The sequence below is a fragment of the Dermochelys coriacea genome, chromosome 4 (genome assembly GCF_009764565.3).
Source record: "Dermochelys coriacea isolate rDerCor1 chromosome 4, rDerCor1.pri.v4, whole genome shotgun sequence".
NCBI classification, from domain to species: Eukaryota; Metazoa; Chordata; order Testudines; family Dermochelyidae; genus Dermochelys; species Dermochelys coriacea.
Window position 1 is genome coordinate 68,842,746 of NC_050071.1, and position 17,549 is coordinate 68,860,294.

Here is a 17,549-nt window from a genome sequence, read left to right on the forward strand (position 1 = left end):
CCACCTACTATAAAGAACTCAATAAAAGACCACAGTCCACAGAGGAGTTTAAGGATATCATCAAATCCTTCCCCAAACAACTCCAAGAAAAACTCTACAACTTCATCCCTCACAAACCCACCACAGGGACCTTTTACATACTTCCCAAGATACACAAACAAGGGAACCAAGGCACAACCATCATCTTTGGTCACAGCACTCTTTCTGAAGGAGTATCACGACTCATAGAAACCATCTTCAAACCACACACAGAGCCAGTTTCCTCCAGAAACTCCAGCTTTAACGACCTCCTTTAGAACAATACCCTTGCCACCATGGACATCATCTCTCTATACATCAACATCCCTCATTATGAGGCATTGCTGCCTGCCTCAGATATCTACAAGACAATGGACAACACTCAGTAATCCACCCCAAACACATCACCAAACACATCCATTTCATCCTCTGCCATAGTAAAGAACTAAATTATCAGACACATAGATGGACAAGATTTGTTGGGAAAGAATCAATGCATCTGTTGTAAAAGGAAATCATGCCTCCCAGTCTATTGGAATTCTGAGATGGGGTCAACAAACATGTGGACAAGGGTGATCCAGTAGATATAGTATGCTTGGACTTTCAGAAAGCCTTTGCAAGGTTCCTAACTAAAGACTCTTAAGCAAAGTAAGCATCCATGGGATAAGTAGTATGGTCCCCTCATGGATCAGTAACTGGTTGAAAGACAGGTTTCAGAGTAACAGCTGTGTTAGTCTGTATTCGCAAAAAGAAAAGGAGTACTTGTCGCACCTTAGAGACTAACAAATTTATTAGAGCATAAGCTTTCGTGAGCTACAGTTCACTTCATCGGATGCATCTTGTAGCTCACGAAAGCTTATGCTCAAATAAATTTTAGTCTCTAAGGTGCCACAAGTACTCCTTTGGTTGAAAGACAGGAAACAAACAGTAGGAATATATGGTCAGTTTTTAGAATGAAGAGAGGTGTCCCCAAAGGATCTGCACTGGGACCAGTGCTGTTCAAAATATTCATAAATGATCTTGAAAAAGGAGTAAAAAATGAGGTGGCAAAGTTTACAGATGATACAAAATTACTCAAGATAATTAAATCTAAAGTAGACTGTGAAGAGTTACAAAGGGATCTCACAAAACTAGGTGACTGGGCCACAAAATGGCAGATGAAATTCAGTGTTAATGTAAAGTAATGCATATTGGAAAACTGTACACACAAAATGATGGAGTCTAAATTAGCGGTTCCCACTCAAAAGAGATCTTGGGGTCATTGTGGATAGTTCTCTGTAAACATATGCTCAATGTGTAGCAGCAATCAAAAAAGCTGACAATGTTAGGAACCATTAGGACAGACAAGACAGTAAATATCATTATGCCACTACATTATGTGTGCAATTATGGTCACTCCATCTCAAAAAGATATATTAGAATTGGAAAAGGTGCATAGAAGGACAAGAAAAATGATTAAAGGTATGGAACAGCTTCTATACAAAGAGATTAAAAAAATTGGGACTTTTCAGCTTGGAAAAGAGATGACTAAGTGTGGGGGAAGGATCGGATAAAGGTCTATAAAATCATGAATGGTGTGGAGAAAGTGAATAAAGAAGTGTTATTTACCCCTTCACATGACCCAAGAACCAGGAGTCATTCAATGAAATTAATAGCAGGTTTTAAACAAAAGGAAGTACTTCATACAACACACAGCCAACCTGTGGAACTCATTGCCAGGAGACATTGTGAAGTCCAAAACTATAACTGGATTAAAAAAAGAAGTAGGTAAAGCCAAAAGAGCTATTAGCCAAGATAATCAAGGATGCAACCCCATGCTCTGCATGTCCCTAAGCCTCTGACTGCTAGATGCTGAGACTGGATGACAGGATGGATTACTTAATAATTGCCCTATTCTGTTAATTACCTCTGAAGCATCTGGCATTGGCCACTGTTGGAAGACAAGATACTGGACCAGATGGACCATTGGTCTGACCCAGTATGGCTGATCTTAAACAACTTTACGTTGAACAACAAACATTTTGTCCAAACCACGGGAAGAGCCATATGCCAGTCTCTTCATGGGCCATCTCAAGGAAGAATTCCTGGAAACAACGTACTGCAAAACCAGTGATATACCTGGTATACATAAGTGATATTTTTATCCTCTGGACAGGTGACTTAAACTCTTTCATAGGTTTCCACCGTAACTTCAACGACCACCACCCATCCAGCAGACTCTCTAGAACACTCCCACACCGGCATCAACTCCCTGAACCCCATGATCAGGTTCAGCAATGGAACTCTACAGACATCTACATACAAAAGACCCATGGATCACCACACTTACCTCCACAGATCAAGTAACCACACCCCTGGCACACCAAGAAATCTGTTATCTGTTACCACAGAATATGCTCCAATGAGAAAGTTCTGGATACACACTTAAAACTGCCTTCTCTAAACAAGGACACTCCACCAGGAAGCAGATCACATCATGGAATAGGCCACCCAAATGCTCCAAGAGAACTTTTTTCTCCACAGGGGGAAAAAAAAAGCCCCACACTAGAACCCATACGGCGTATCAAAGAATGGCAGGGACCACATCCTGAAAGAAATAGCTCAATCCCCCTTCTCTGTCCTTCAAACACCCCTCCCCCGCCTCACCCTGCTCATCATCAGAAGCAAGCTCCCACAGTCAAGGACACACCAACGCAAGTGGGAGCAGATGCTGCCATAACAGATGTAAAATCTGTAGACAAATCTCCACTGCTAAGATGAATAATACCCGCCTCCCAAAAACTAACCTTTTAAGATACGAGACCTACCCATGCTTGTCACAACATGTGGTTTACCTCATCCAATGCACTAAATGCCCCAGTGACAACTGTTTGGATGAAACCAGACAATCCCAGTGCTCTCAAATGATCTCACACAGAGAAGTGTTGAGATAAAAACACCCCATCACCCATGGGCACTTTCACAAAATGATCACTCCATATGTAACCTCTCAGTCTTTATTCTCAAAGGAAACTTGCATAACACCTTCAAAAGAGGAGGCTGGGAACTTAAATTCGTTACACTGCTGGGCACTAAAATCCATCGACTTAACAGACACACTGATTTTATGGCTCATTACAACAATTTGTAATACACCTTGCTGCCCTCTAAACCTCCTTTGTCCTTCAGACAGGTTAATTGCCCACTTCATTTTAAGTGATTTCCTAGAACATGTCAAAAAGAAAAGGAGTACTTGTGGCACCTTAGAGACTAACAAATTTATTTGAGCATAAGCTTTCGTGAGCTCCAGCTCACTTCATCGGATATGCATCCGATGAAGTGAGTACTTGTGGCACCTTAGAGACTAACAAATTTATTTGAGCATAAGCTTTCGTGAGCTCCAGCTCACTTCATGCATCCGATGAAGTGAGCTGGAGCTCACGAAAGCTTATGCTCAAATAAATTTGTTAGTCTCTAAGGTGCCACAAGTACTCCTTTTCTTTTTGCGAATACAGACTAACACGGCTGCTACTCTGAAACCTAGAACATGTGTGAACTCTTTATGCTTAAGTCTGTTCCACCTTGGACACTCTGGCTACCTCCTCCAGACTTGAGGAAGAGCTCTGAGAAGCTTGTCCCTTTCACTAACAGAAGTGGTCCAATAAAAGATATTATCTGACTCCCCTTGTCTCAGTGATTAAAACATTTTTTCTCCTGAGAGAGGAAGAGGGCAGGCTCAAGCACATCTTTTTTTTTTTTTAATCATAGCACTGTAATTGTACCAAAATTGCACTGGTCGTTAGGAGGAAGCTGGTAGGAAATCTTCCGTCCCAATATATTTTGATGGAAAATGGAGTTTACAAAATTAAAATGTTATGTGGGAAAATTTCAATGTGCCAGTACAAACCGAAACAAAATACTTTATTTCAGGACCTGAACTAGAATATTTAGGCTTGTTGTTGTTTTAAAAGTTTCATTTCAAGTCAGTTGAACATTTAACTCTGTTTCCCTATTGTGGTGCATTGTCTATTGGTATTGTAGTTTAAATTCCTGATGCCCCCACTCCTCTTTATGGGCTGGGCTTTCTGGCTGGCCTATATTGAGCTCGAAGCAACATCATCTGTGACCAGAAGGGAGAGCATATTCCATCTTGCCAGTTGTAGGCAGACCCTCAAAGAAGAACAGGAGCATCAGGAATCCAAACAACAATTCCTGTGACACAATATTGATGTTGAAGTGACTCAAAATGAAACGTTTTGGGTCAAATCAACAAACCAAACTGAAACACTTTAATTCAGGAATGTCAATGTTTTTTGTTTCAATAAAAACAAGCAAAACATTGACAAAACAAAACATTTTGCCATTTCTGAAATATCTTGGAACTTTTAATTTCACAAACATTTTCAAATTTTCATTTAGATTAGAGATGAAAACAGATGTTGAAATTTGGAATTTCTTATGGGATAGAAATTCCATTTTTTTTCTGAGCTCACCTGCTACATCTTCTATTCCTGTAGGTGTAAAAGTAAGTAAAAGTAAATATGTCTCGGTTCCTTTTCCAACATATGTTCAAACTATTTTAAAATAACATAAGAATGGCCATTCTGGATCAGACCAAAGGTCCATCTAGCCTAATATCCTGTCTTCTGACAGCGACCAATGCCAGGTGCTCCAGAGGGAATAAACAGAACAGGTTTATAAAGTGATCTATCTCCGGTTGCCCAGTCCCAGCTTCTGGCAAACAGAGGCTAGGGACACCATCGCTGCCCATCCTGGCTAATAGCCATTGACGGACCTATCTTCTATGAATTTAGCTAGTTTTTTTTATGAACCCTGTTATAATCTTGGCCTTCCCAACATCCTCTGGCAAAGAGTTCCTCAGGTTGACTATGCGTTGTGTGAAGAAATACTTCCTTTTGTTTGTTTTAAACCTGCTGCCTATTGATTTCATTTGGTGACCCCTAGTTCTTGTATTATGAGGAGTAAATAATATTTCCTTACTTAATTTGTCCACTCCTGTCATGATTTTATAGACCTCAATCATATCCCTCCTTAGTCTCTTTTCCAAGCTGAAAAGTCTGAATCTTATTAATCTCTCCTCATACGGAATCTGTTCCATACCTCTAATAATTTTTTTCCCTTTTCTGAACCTTTTCCAATTCCAATATATCTTTTTTTGAGATGGGTTGACCACATGCACACATAGTATTCAAGATGTGGACATACCATGTATTTATATAGCAGCTATATGATATTTTCTGTCGTCTTATCTATCACTTTCTTAATGATTCCCAACGTTCTGTCCGCCTTTTTGAGTGCCACTGCACATTGAGTGGATGTTTTCAGAGAACTATCCACAATGACTCCAAGATCTTTCTCTTGAGTGGTAACAGCTAATTTAGACCTCACCATTTTATCTGTATAGTTGGGATTATGTTTTCCAATGTGCATTACTTTGCATCAACATTGAGTTTCATGTGTCATTTTGTTGCCCAGTTACCCAGTTTTGTGAGATCTCTTTGTAGCTCTTCGTAGTGTGCTTTGGACTTGACTGTCTTGAGTAGTTTTGTATCATCTGCAAATTTGCTACCTCACTCTCTACCCCCTTTTCCAAGATTGGTCCAATAAAAGTCACCCACCTTATCTCTCTAATATCCTGGGACCAACACAGCTACAATAACACTGCATTCATTCTCCAGAATCTGTTAAGATAATGAGGGAACAAAATGAGCAGTGTGACTAGCACCTTCTTTACCTACAGGCTGAACAAGAATTCCACAGACTTATTCTCCCTCCACATGACTTACAATTGCAAGTCCACTCTAGATTTAAAAATCTTTCCAATTGTTGTTGCTGCTGTTGTCACCTATAGACATGGTTTAGTAATCATTTCACACTTACTTATTTTAATGAGATTTCTATTTTAGAATATACATAAAAATAAAAATAGAAATGCTTCATGAAGAAATGGTAGATGGCAGAAGAAACCTTCACTCAAAGGCATAATTCTAGAACAGAATAGTCTCATGTTCAGTTTTAAGGTTGAAGAACAATGTGTGTGTAATTGCATTAAGTTATTTCTTCTCTGCTGTGCCTCTGAAAAGCAAAACATTTCTCCTGTTGTCTTCAAGTAGTTCATTTTTTTTATTGCTAAATATTTTTTTTTAAAAAGGATAGTGTTTTCAAGGCCCAAACTTAGAATTACCTGGCCCTATATGGTTTTACTCAACAAACTTACACAAGCTCTGCTGAAAGATTGTCACCGAGTTTGATCTAGAAAGTTGTAATATGATATATGTAAACTAACAATGTGCTTTTATTTATTCCTGGAGTCTTCAGTTATGATCTGGTGTGATGCAACTTGTAATTGGAACAGTTTAGAGGGTAACAGCCTGTGTTGGCAAAAAAAAAAGAAAAAAAAAGACACAAATATGGCACTATATAGTGATTCATAATTATTTACAATGCTAGCTATTGCAATTCAGCAGTGAACGATGGGTATGAAATTCTTTAGATTAACATACAAACAATAACAGTGGTCATCTGATAACTGGGACTTGGGAGAGTGAGAAATCTAAAGTACTAAGATGTTTCAAGATGCTCAAAACCACAGTAAACAGAATTTGTGGGGTAATTTGTACTACTGCGATAGCTAAGTAATAAATTAAGTAAAACATGCATCATAAAAGAAATTCCTAAATTAAATAGAAGACAGTTTTGTGATCCAAAACTTAAACTTAGATCAGCGGAAAAGCCACTTGGGATCAGCTACTTATTGTTGGGGAACAACTAATCAAGAATATGAGGAGAGAAATATGGAGATTTTGGACTAATGGCCATGTCTTATATGACTTGAGTATAGTAAAGAGGTTTTTTCACATCATACATGTGCAGTGGTGTTAGATTTTTTAGGAAAACAAAGATGGAGAAATTCATGAGTGCTATTCAGTGCGAGAATTAATATTCACCACTGTAGAAGGAAGCCTGGCAATCCTAAAATACCATACATAAGGCACATTTGACTTTAATTCCTCTGGAGAACAATAACAATTACTTGGGAGTGGGGAGAACTTTCTGATGAAGAAAGACTAGAGTTTAATATCTGTAATGTGGCTATATGATGACTAAGAAGAGGCGTAAGTCTACAAATATTTCAATGGGTATAATATTCTGTGGGAAAAGAATTGTCTGGGTTAGTGAAAAGGGTTAGGAGTATAACTAGAAAAGGAGTACTTGTGGCACCTTAGAGACTAACAAATTTATTAGAGCATAAGCTTTCGTGAGCTACAGCTCACTTCATCGGATGCAAGCTGTAGCTCACGAAAGCTTATGCTCTAATAAATTTGTTAGTCTCTAAGGTGCCACAAGTACTCCTTTTCTTTTTGCGAATACAGACTAACACGGCTGCTACTCTGAAACCTGAGTATAACTAGGAGTAATAAGATGAGTAAGAGGGAAAAAAATCCCTAAACTGAATGTTATGAAGAGTTTACTGACACCGTGATTAGTATGTGGAATGATTTCCAAAGGGAAGTGGCAAAAGCTCCATTGCTTGTGACCTTTAAAACTAAATTTCACACTAATAAATGTATGTTTGCAGGGAGGTGAATCAGAATGACCTAGTAGGTTTTTCTAGCTCTAACTCTCGTAGTCCCGATACTTTTCCATTTTTCATTGTTGTGTCAAATTTTTATATTTTTCTGCTTTGTCTTATAGATGTTGTGATAGTACTGCAGCATAAAATTAGATGAAATTTTAACTAGTTTTTGCTTCTTACAGGTACTTCTCCCAGCGGCTGGTCTGTTACAGTTGCAAGATGTGAAGAGGACTTGCTGTGAGTTTTTGGAATCCCAGCTTCATCCGATCAACTGCTTAGGGATCCGTGCTTTTGCTGATATGCACGCATGCACAGATCTATTGAACAAGGCCAACATGTATGCAGGCAAGTCTAACATGGTACAGAAAATAACCTGCTCTATTATTGTTGCGGGGGGGAGGGGGGTGAAGATTTTTTTTTTTTTAGGAAGGTGCTTTTTCTAGTATGCCCTAACGAAAGGGAGTTTATCCAAGATGCTGGAGATGGGTACTTTTTCTGAAAAAGCGTAGTGGGATCTATAACATCTATCACAGGAAGAAAAAGTCTTCTGGCCAAAACATTGGTTATATGGGCACAAGGGGAAGTGCATCTTCATTTTCTGTAATTGTCAGGGCCAGAACCATGAAACTTGTGACCCAGCAAGCAATTCGCTTAGCTTGTAACCATTGTAGTTTAGGGTTATCTTGTGCACTGGATTGACAAATTGGAGGGGACATTTTGGGGCTCATCCAACTGCTTAGTTAACTGAGCCAGTTTAGTGGCACTATGAAGAAGAATATCATCTTTCATTTTTTAAAAAAGTAAGCTTTTAGCTCTCTTCCTTGTGGAGACAATCTTGGCAGCATAATCTGTGTAAGCCAATGTAAGCCAATTGCTAAAGCTAAAAGGAAAAAGCACGTGGGCACTATTTCTGCAGGACAAGGCTTGGAGGGACCTAAAGGGTCCCCTTACCCAAATATATGCTGTATATGTAAAATGAGTCATAAGTCAAAATAAGTTTGGGATGTTTCCCAAAGAATAATCTTATTGTCTCTCCCCAGAATTATTAGCCAGGTGTGGTTCAGAGTGGTGTGGGGAAAAAAAGGACAAGAATCCATTATATTCAGGGATGGGCACAGCAAAACTTTCTGCTGGCCTTCTCTGAAATTAACATTAAAGAGAATGCTGCTCACTTGAGCAGCTGCCTCATTGCAGATGTGCTTGCTACTGCTGTGATCTCATCAGCTTACTGGGGACAGGCTGCATAGTCCCTGTATCCTGCTGGCTGCTCCAATGGCATGTAAGGATGATGAGGTGAGGCAGAGAATGCACTGAATGGGTGTCCTACTATCTGTTTCTCTTCCCAAAATCTTGCCTGTCCAGCCCAAAGTTTGAAAAGCTACTAGAAAAATGTCTGGAACGCCACTCTCCCACCTCAACACAAAATGGAAAGGGGATACATTTCCTAATTGATCATATAACTTACTACTACAGGAGGCCAGCTATCTGCCCAAGCAAACACCTCAAGAACTACTATCAGGAGGAACATCTGCCTGGTAGGGGTGCTTCCCTGAAATGATGGGAGGGTTAGAACCCTCAGCTTTCCCTATTTTTTCCTCTTACTAAATTTTGTGTTGATCCTAATATAATATGATAAATAGTTTTGATATTCTAAAATGAGGTTCTCATGCTTCTGAAATTTGAAACCATTGTCCCCATATTTATAATATACTCCATAATTTTTCTGCTGTAGATTAAGACTACCAGGGTTAATAAAGCTGAGATACAGCTAGTTCCAGAATCCATCACCAGATCAGCAATTGGCAGTCTAATGAGTTTGTCTAATTAACGTACTTGTTGCTCTAAGGAGGGTACTTTTTTTTACTTCATTATGTGTTTTTCTGACACTATGGAATTGAGAATTTCTCAGAATTGCAAACAGTAGAATAATAATAAGATGCCCTAAAAGCACTCTGACGTTATCAGAGAATCATAGAAATGTAGGACTGGAAGGGACATCAATAAGGCATCAATTCCAGCCCTGTGTGCTGAGGCATAAACCTAGACCATCCCTGGCAGGTGTTTTTCTAATCTGTTCTTAAAAACCTCAGATGATGGTGTCATTGGGTGCTCTACTTACCACCTTTGGCTGATTCTGGGGATTAGTTCCACCTGGTTCAGCACTCCCTTTCTTCTCTTTCACCATTGCAGCTCTCCACCTGTTCATGGAGTTACGGTACAGTTGCTTTGTGACTCAGCCCTCTCGCCAGGTCACACTGTGATTTCTCCTTCCAGAGGAGTCTTTAATATCTGTCTGCTCAAGCAGCATTAGGCAGTCCTCATGCCTGTTGCCCTGGCTATGTCACTCCTACAGTGACTCACCAGTTTTCTCATTCACTGCCCCAAGCAATACCACTTTGCTTTGGTTGGTGGCGCACCCTCTGCTCTGGGTTCTAGTCCATTAACCTAGAGAAAGCAGTTAAGTTCTGGGTCTTCACTGATCCTATTACTCTCTGCCCTGGACTACTTCCTACCATGCTTCTTTAAGCTTCTCATTCACCAGCCTTCCTAGTCAGATCCCTCTCTTAGCCCTACTAGGTAAACCCTTCCTTGTGGATTCCTGTCCCTTTTCTCAGGGGTTCCTATCCCTCTTCCTTCTCCTTTACCTCAAGAAGAGAGACTGCAGTTTTATCCCTGCCATCTCACTGCACTGTTGGCAGCCTCCTGGCTTTATTGAAGCCCTGCCTGTTCCTTCACAGGTGAGGTTCTTCCACACAGCCTAAATATACCCTGTTTGCAGCTTAATTGGTTTTTTGGGCGTGCCTGGTCTAATTCAGTTCTTTCAGAGCCAGAGTGGGGAGAATGGATTCTACAGCCTCCCTTGGAAGCCTGTACAAGAGCTTAACTACCCTTATAGTTAGAACGTTTTCCCTAATATTTAACCTGAATCTTCCTTGCTGCAGATTGAGCCCACTGCTACTTGTCCTGTTTCAGTGGACATGCAGAACAATTGATCAGTCTTCTTTATAATGGCCCTTAGCATATTTGAAGACTGTTATCAAGTCCCCTCTCAATATAGTTTTCTCAAGACTATATATGGCCAGTTCTTTATAACTTTCATCATAGATCAGGTTTTCTAAACCTCTTATCATTTTTGTTGCTCTCCTCTGGATTCTCTCCAGTTTGTCTTCATCTTTCTAAAGTGTGATGCCCAGATCTTAACACAGTAATACAGCTGAGGACTCACCAGAGCCAAGTAGAACGGGATAATTATTCCCCATGTCTTCCATACAGTGCTCCTGTTAATATACCCCAGACTATTTGCCATTTTTGCAACTGCATCGCATTGTTGACTCGTATTCAATTTTTGATCCACAGTAATCCTTTGATCCCTTTCAGCAGTTGTGAAAAGCAGGGTACAATTTGGACTGATGGACAGCTGTGTCCCCTCAGTTCTTCAACATGGTGTGCCTTTTACATTGCTTTCCTATGAGAACAACCACTCCTGGTCTGCCCACACACAACCTCCAGCACGTAAATCACACCCAGCTATACTGTGTTAGTGCTATAGCTAGACAGCCATGAATTACACTGCAGGGCAATACCAGCCCACACCCAGTCCCAGACTTTCCCCCAGAAATGTGTGCCTTGTACTCCCCAGCCACTCCTGGACAATACAAGCTCATATAAAGTCTGTCATTTTATTAATAGAAAATTAAATGCACAAATCCTGTGATCCCAAATGAAGTTTTCCAAACACACACTGGTTTAGATAAAACAAGTTTTTTAGCTACAGAAAGATAGATTTTAAGTGATTTCAAGTAATGAGACTTCAAATAAGAATCAGAATTGTTTACAACACAATAAAAGGTAAAATATAATTAATCTATAACTTAACAAGCTAAATGAATTCAAAGCTAAAGGTCTCTCACCACAGATTCTAGCAGTGTTACTTTCATTGACGTATCGCAACCATTGATGTACCACAACCACTCAAAGATAGCTGCCAAAATTAGCACTTGGAACAACTAGCTGAGAAAACTGGCCAGCTCAAGCTGGGGTGCAAGTGCCCAGACACTTAGAACATTAGCCCGTGCCCTCTGCTATTCAACAGCAGAGTACAGTGCTCCTGTCTGATGTCGCTCATCTCACATGAGGCTGGTTGATGTAGAGTTTAACAAAGCTATATGCATTGTTACTGGGACTTTACATGCAACTCCATAGCCATGGCTGCCAATTCCTAGTAATATAGCATCACCTCATATTCACTGTGAGGGGGCTTCTATCATGTTCCTGGACAAGATCCATGAGAACAGCAACTTGCCTCTGTACTCAGACGTCTTCAACCACCCTCCAGTTCACCTGTCTTCTAGATGCCCTTTATGGTAACTTATGCTATTACAGACATGACGGTGGAATCTTCTTGGTGTAACAAGTGGTCAGTGACAGCAGTCCTTAATCTCTTGTCACTGACTCAACCATCTGTCCATCAGGTTTTGACCTGCCAAGGCACCTTTGGTCATCCCTGAACCATTTTGAACAGGACAGGGCAATTGTGCAACCAATCTTTTCAAATGGGGTTTCTCTAACAACCCGCAATGTAGATGCGGTTAACTTCAGACTATACCGCATATCCTCAACAAGTGCCCTCTGACTTACTTTGATGGCGGGCTACTGGCTCTTCACTTGGTTGATGATGATGCTATCAAATGGCTGGGCATACTGCATATACACTGAGAGACTGGGAGTGTCAGAAGCCTTACTAAAATGAAGATATATCATGTCTACTGCTTCCCCGCATCCACTAAGCCAGTAACCCAGTCAAAGAAGGAAATTAGTTTAGTTTGACATGTTTTGTTCTTGACATATTCATCTTTCTAGATACCAAAATTAGGTTGACTGAGTTCTCTTTGTTCTCTGAGTCCTCTTTGTTTCCCTTTTTAAAAAATAGCTACTATGTTTCCCCTTCTCCAGTCCTCTGGGATCTCACCTGTCCTCCATGAGTTCTTAAAGATAATTGCTAACAGTTCCAAGATTGTTTCTGCTAGATCCTTAAGTACCCTAGGATGAATTTCATCAGGCCCTGCTGATTTGAATACATCCATTTAAATCTTCTTTAACCTGTTATTTCCCTATTCTAGCTTGCATTCCTTCCCCCTTGTTGTTAATATTTATTGCTGAGTATCTGGTCATCATGAACACTTTTGGTTCTTTTAGTGAAGACTGAAGCAAAATGGGCATTAAGCAGTCTTCTAGTTGTCATCAGTTATTAGCTCTTCATCCCTGCTAAGCAGAGAACCTACACTTTTCTTCATCTTTCTCTTGCTCCTTATTTATATAAAGAACCTATTCTTATTACCTTTTGTGTCCCTTGGTAGGTGTAACTAATTTTTGCCTTAGATTTTCTGATTTTGTCCCTAGTGCTCTTGCTAGTCTCCTGTACTCTTCTTTAGCAATTTGTCCATGTTTCCACTTTTTGTAGGATTCCTTTTTGATTTTCAGGTCATTAAAGAGGTCCTATGGAGCCATTTTTGCCTCTTGTTCTTCTTCTTGTCTTTCCTTTGCATCAAGAATGTACAGTTATACCTTTAATATTGTGTCCTTGAGAAACTGCCACTCTCCTGATCCTCCTTTATCCCTTAGATTTTCTTCCCAGGGATCCTTACCTTCCAGTTCTCTGAGTTTATTAAAGTCTGCTTTTTTGAGGTTCATTGTCTTTATTCTGCTGCTCTCACTTGCCTTGAAACAATACATTTATGGAACAGACTGATTTTTAATAAAACATTTCTGTCTAGCTGGGGGAGAGACAGTCGTATCATTTGTTTATAATATGTATTGCACAATCAGGCACTGAGACTTGATCTGGAGGTTGAAGACAGTGCTGAAATCAATGAAAAATTGCTATAATGAGTAAAATATCTCTGGCTAATTTCCAGTCCATCCATCAGTAGACTACTGTGATGTTGTTATATCAGTATGCTTCTATAAATACTATATCCAAAGAATAAGACAAATCTGCTAATATACGTTGCCGTTTTAGGTATTTATATATATTACAGTTGTCATGAATTACAAGAATGTCCCAAATGTATCTCTTTACTGGAACTCTCACCTTCTTTCCAGTCACAAATCTTTTCCTGTCTTTTCAGTGTCTTTTGTATGTATCACTTCCATTTCAGGCTCAATGTGTCCAAAGCTGAGTTGCTTTCCACTCCAAAAAGAATAAATAAAAAAAATCCCACCCCAAAATTTCCCTCCACACACCTTCTGTCACTGCTGGTGATTTCAGTATCCTTCTCGTCGTTCAAGTAAATAAACTTACCATCTTTAATTCCCTTCTCCCTTCCTCACATGTACAAGCCCTTGCTGAGTTTTGTTGCTTCTTTCCGTAAATTGATTTTCTCTACTGTAACCGTCTTCTCTGCTCTTCTTCTTCTGTCACTTCTCCCCATAGGCACTGGCTTCCTCCAGGCCCGGGGGGGAGGCTCTAAGCCCCCGTTCTATCCCAGGCCCTGCCCCCACTCACCCCTTTCCCTTACGCCTGCCCCCTCCACCGTCCTGCCTCTTCCCACCCCTGCTCTGCCCCAGGCTCTGCCCCCACCCTACCCCTTCCCCAAACCCCCATCCCACCCCATCTCTTCCCTCCCAGTTCTGCCCCCTCCCATGAGCGTGCCCACTCCCCACGGAGTTGGTGCCTGTGCTTCTCCCCTTTCAGTTGTATTGAAAACTCTACTTACTGCTCAGACCACATCACTACTTTCACTATCTCCTTTTCCTTCTGGATCAAGTTTAAGTATCTCATCCTTACTTTTAAGATTCAGCACAGCTCTGGACCAATCTCTTCTTCATATCCTCTCTAATTACTCTCATTAATTTTCCTCTTCGTGTTGTGCTTGGAACCATCCTCCCTCTCTCCCTAATCCAAGCACTGCCATTTCCTTTAAATTTCACTTTAAAATCCACTTTTTTTCATAAATGTGGATTCCTTTTTGGCATCAACTTCTTGGAATCTCAATGGGCTCTTCAACTAGCTCCTAGGTCCACTCCAGATGGTTGTGATATGTCTGTGCAGTGGGTTTTAAAATGAAACACACAAATACCTTTATTTTACTCTTCAGCTAAGCTAGAAATGTATCCAAGGGCATAGGTCTGACAAGCCAGCTACTTCATTTTGTTTTTGGCCAATGTGCACTGCCCTCATCTGCCAGGCAGACTCAGCCCAACGTAAGACAAAACATCTTGCCTTAGTTACAGCAAAATTTGATATAAAACAGGATTTTATCACTTGTCATGAGTTTGTTAAAATGTACAGTGACATATACATCCTTAATTAGTGCGGTGTGTAAACTGGAGAGTTTACTGAAATAGTTAGAGCTGTAAGTGTCCAATCCAGATGTTCATGTACCTGTATTTTCCACCTCTAGTAAACTCTAGTAAACATCATGTTTCTGTAGTGAGACATCCTCAAGAGAAGCTATTGATACATTTTATTTTAATTCACTGATAAGTTGAAATGAAGCTGATCCTATTTCTTAGATAAATAAGTCATATTATTTCTCCAGTATGAAAGAAGTATAATGCCCTTATCAATTATTGTGAATCATGCAAAGAAAACATCAAGCTAGTACCACTCAGTTGTTATGCTTAGCAAGATCCTAGCTACTGTCTTTAATATAAAAATTAAAAACTAATTTTATTCCATGAAAGAAGTATTTTTGTTTTTATCTAATAAAGTGTTCTTTTAATTGAAATTGCTTATATGTGGCCTTTTAAAATATGGACTCTGGCTCCACTCCAAAATATTTGGATTTTTGTTGCAGAAAGTTCTGGGATTTGATCATGTGTATTTCAGTGAAGAAACCAGATTAGTTTGCAGATCTGATTGCCTAAAGATGTTACTGTGAGAAGAGTATTACACTGAGAATGCCCTTTTACAAAAAGTTTAGTGCAAATTAACTTCGTTTTTGTTTTTGTCTCATATCAAAATTCTAACTTTTAATTTTTTTTCAAAAACTCTTTTGTGCCCTATTTTTCACCTCTTGTGCACTACAATAGGAAGAAATACCAACTGTTGAAAAATACAGTTAAAATATGTAGGTGCTTTATATTTTAAGCAATCCATTTCTTTGCTCCAAATGGTGCAAATTTTAGTGAGCATTTTAATTCCATTATATTGAATTATAAAAGAGTATCTTCAGACTAGAAATATTTTGAATTTTCATGACATTGTTTTAACATGTATGGTACGTTAATTAAAATTTATTATCTCATTTTGCCAATACTCATGTTTTCACCATAACTCAGTGATTCAAAGCCACATCAGTTTCTTTTAGGCCATTTTCATCCATCCTCTTATCCCTAGGTAATGGGCATATTTCTCCATGTTTGTTGTCCTGCAGCGAAATGAGATTTCACAATGTTAGCCACATTGGAAGCTATTGTATTAGTCTTTCTATGTCCTTCAGAACATTGAGAAAACTGGTTATGCATAGCTTTTAAAGTGCGTACAGAAGTGAGGCTTTGGAATTAATAAAATAGCATTTGTCAGTGAATACTCTAGGATACCAAACACCTTTTTTATAGGTAAGGCCACTTCAAATAATTTGAGCCTGCATTGAAGTTACTGTTCTATTACAGACTTGTAAAGCTGATGTTAGTTATTTATATATCTTGCTTTCCCAGGACATAGAGTAAGTAATATATTTATTGGCTATCCAAGTTCCTAATATGCTACATTTAGATTACTTTATACCATGCGTCCTTGGTCATAATTGTTGGGTTGTACATTCTAATACCCCCCAAAAAAACAGTAAGCAACAGACTAATTTGCTAAAGGACTAATCTGTTAAAATGACAAGTGGTTCAAAAATTAGTCCTTTATAATCAAGTTCTGTAAGAATTTCTTGGGAGTTCCCACACTAATTTTATTCCTGACATGGATAGTATAGTATTTTGGCATAGGGAGACACAAGCTTAGCAGTATCCTTGGGTCCATCCTCAGTTCTCTTTTTATGATGGGCTAACTGTGGAAGTCAAAGTCTTAGAATTTAGAATAAAATGAAGAACAAGTGCACTTATCTTGTTTTTGTGTTTCACAAAAACAATTTACAGAGCTATTTTGCCATCCTGAAAGATGCTGCCTATTCTTCCATCCTTACAGAAACCACAGTCTTTGTGGTTGCTTTTCTAAGGGAGCAGGGATATGGCATAAGATAGGGAGCAGAGTGAAGTGATGATCTATTTCATATACGATCTGGTCAGTGTTAATGAGTTCAAATAGTCCAGGCCTTTGCCATTTCAAAAAAAGTTGCTAATTGTTTAACTGCCAGAAAAATGTTTAACCATACACAGAAATGCCCAAGATGTTAACTATTCAGTATTTGTGGCAGAACTGTGCATTGTAGTAGTTTATTCTAACGAGCAATGACAGTAAGAATTAAACACTGATAAAAATTCAAATGTTTGGTATCAACAAATGAAAGTTCACTTAAATTTTATACTATTATTTTTATAGCCTGAAAATACTCTACATTGATAGCAGTGAAATGGCTAATGCAGTTCTTCATCTTATGCCCTTTGGTTATTCTGCATTTCTAACATTCCTTTCTTTAAATCACTTAAGAGGAAATGGAGCCATTATCCAGATTAAAAATAAAATAGTTCAATGACACTACTATCAGTCAGCGGCTTTACTGTCATGGGAAATATCAAGCTCCTTATCGTATTTCTTGCTTAACAGTTATCATGGTTTATAACATAATACAATTATAGACACTAAGGTTAAGTGTTTTTTCACTGCCTGATCTAATGCAGAGGAGATATGAGGTTGAAAGGTAGAATAGTTTTAGAAATTGTCAACATTAACAACAAGACTAAAATTGAGTGGCACCCCCAGGAAATTGCTTTAGTCACACAATGACTTGTATGGTGAGGCATCTTTTAAAATAGCTGACCTAGGTATAAACCACTTGGAGTT

The 17,549-nt window shown here is 39.1% G+C and overlaps 1 protein-coding gene across 3 annotated transcripts in view; it reads left to right on the forward strand.

Annotated features, from left to right (window-relative positions):
* Positions 1 to 17,549, forward strand: part of KLHL2 (kelch like family member 2) — a 104,993-nt gene that overhangs the window by 56,926 nt on the left and 30,518 nt on the right. For all 3 annotated transcript variants that reach the window (XM_038400387.2, XM_038400388.2, XM_043513311.1), the window contains exon 5: positions 7,777 to 7,939. In XM_038400387.2, the coding sequence (XP_038256315.1) occupies positions 7,777 to 7,939 (163 nt within the window). The remainder of the gene's footprint in view (positions 1 to 7,776; positions 7,940 to 17,549) is intronic.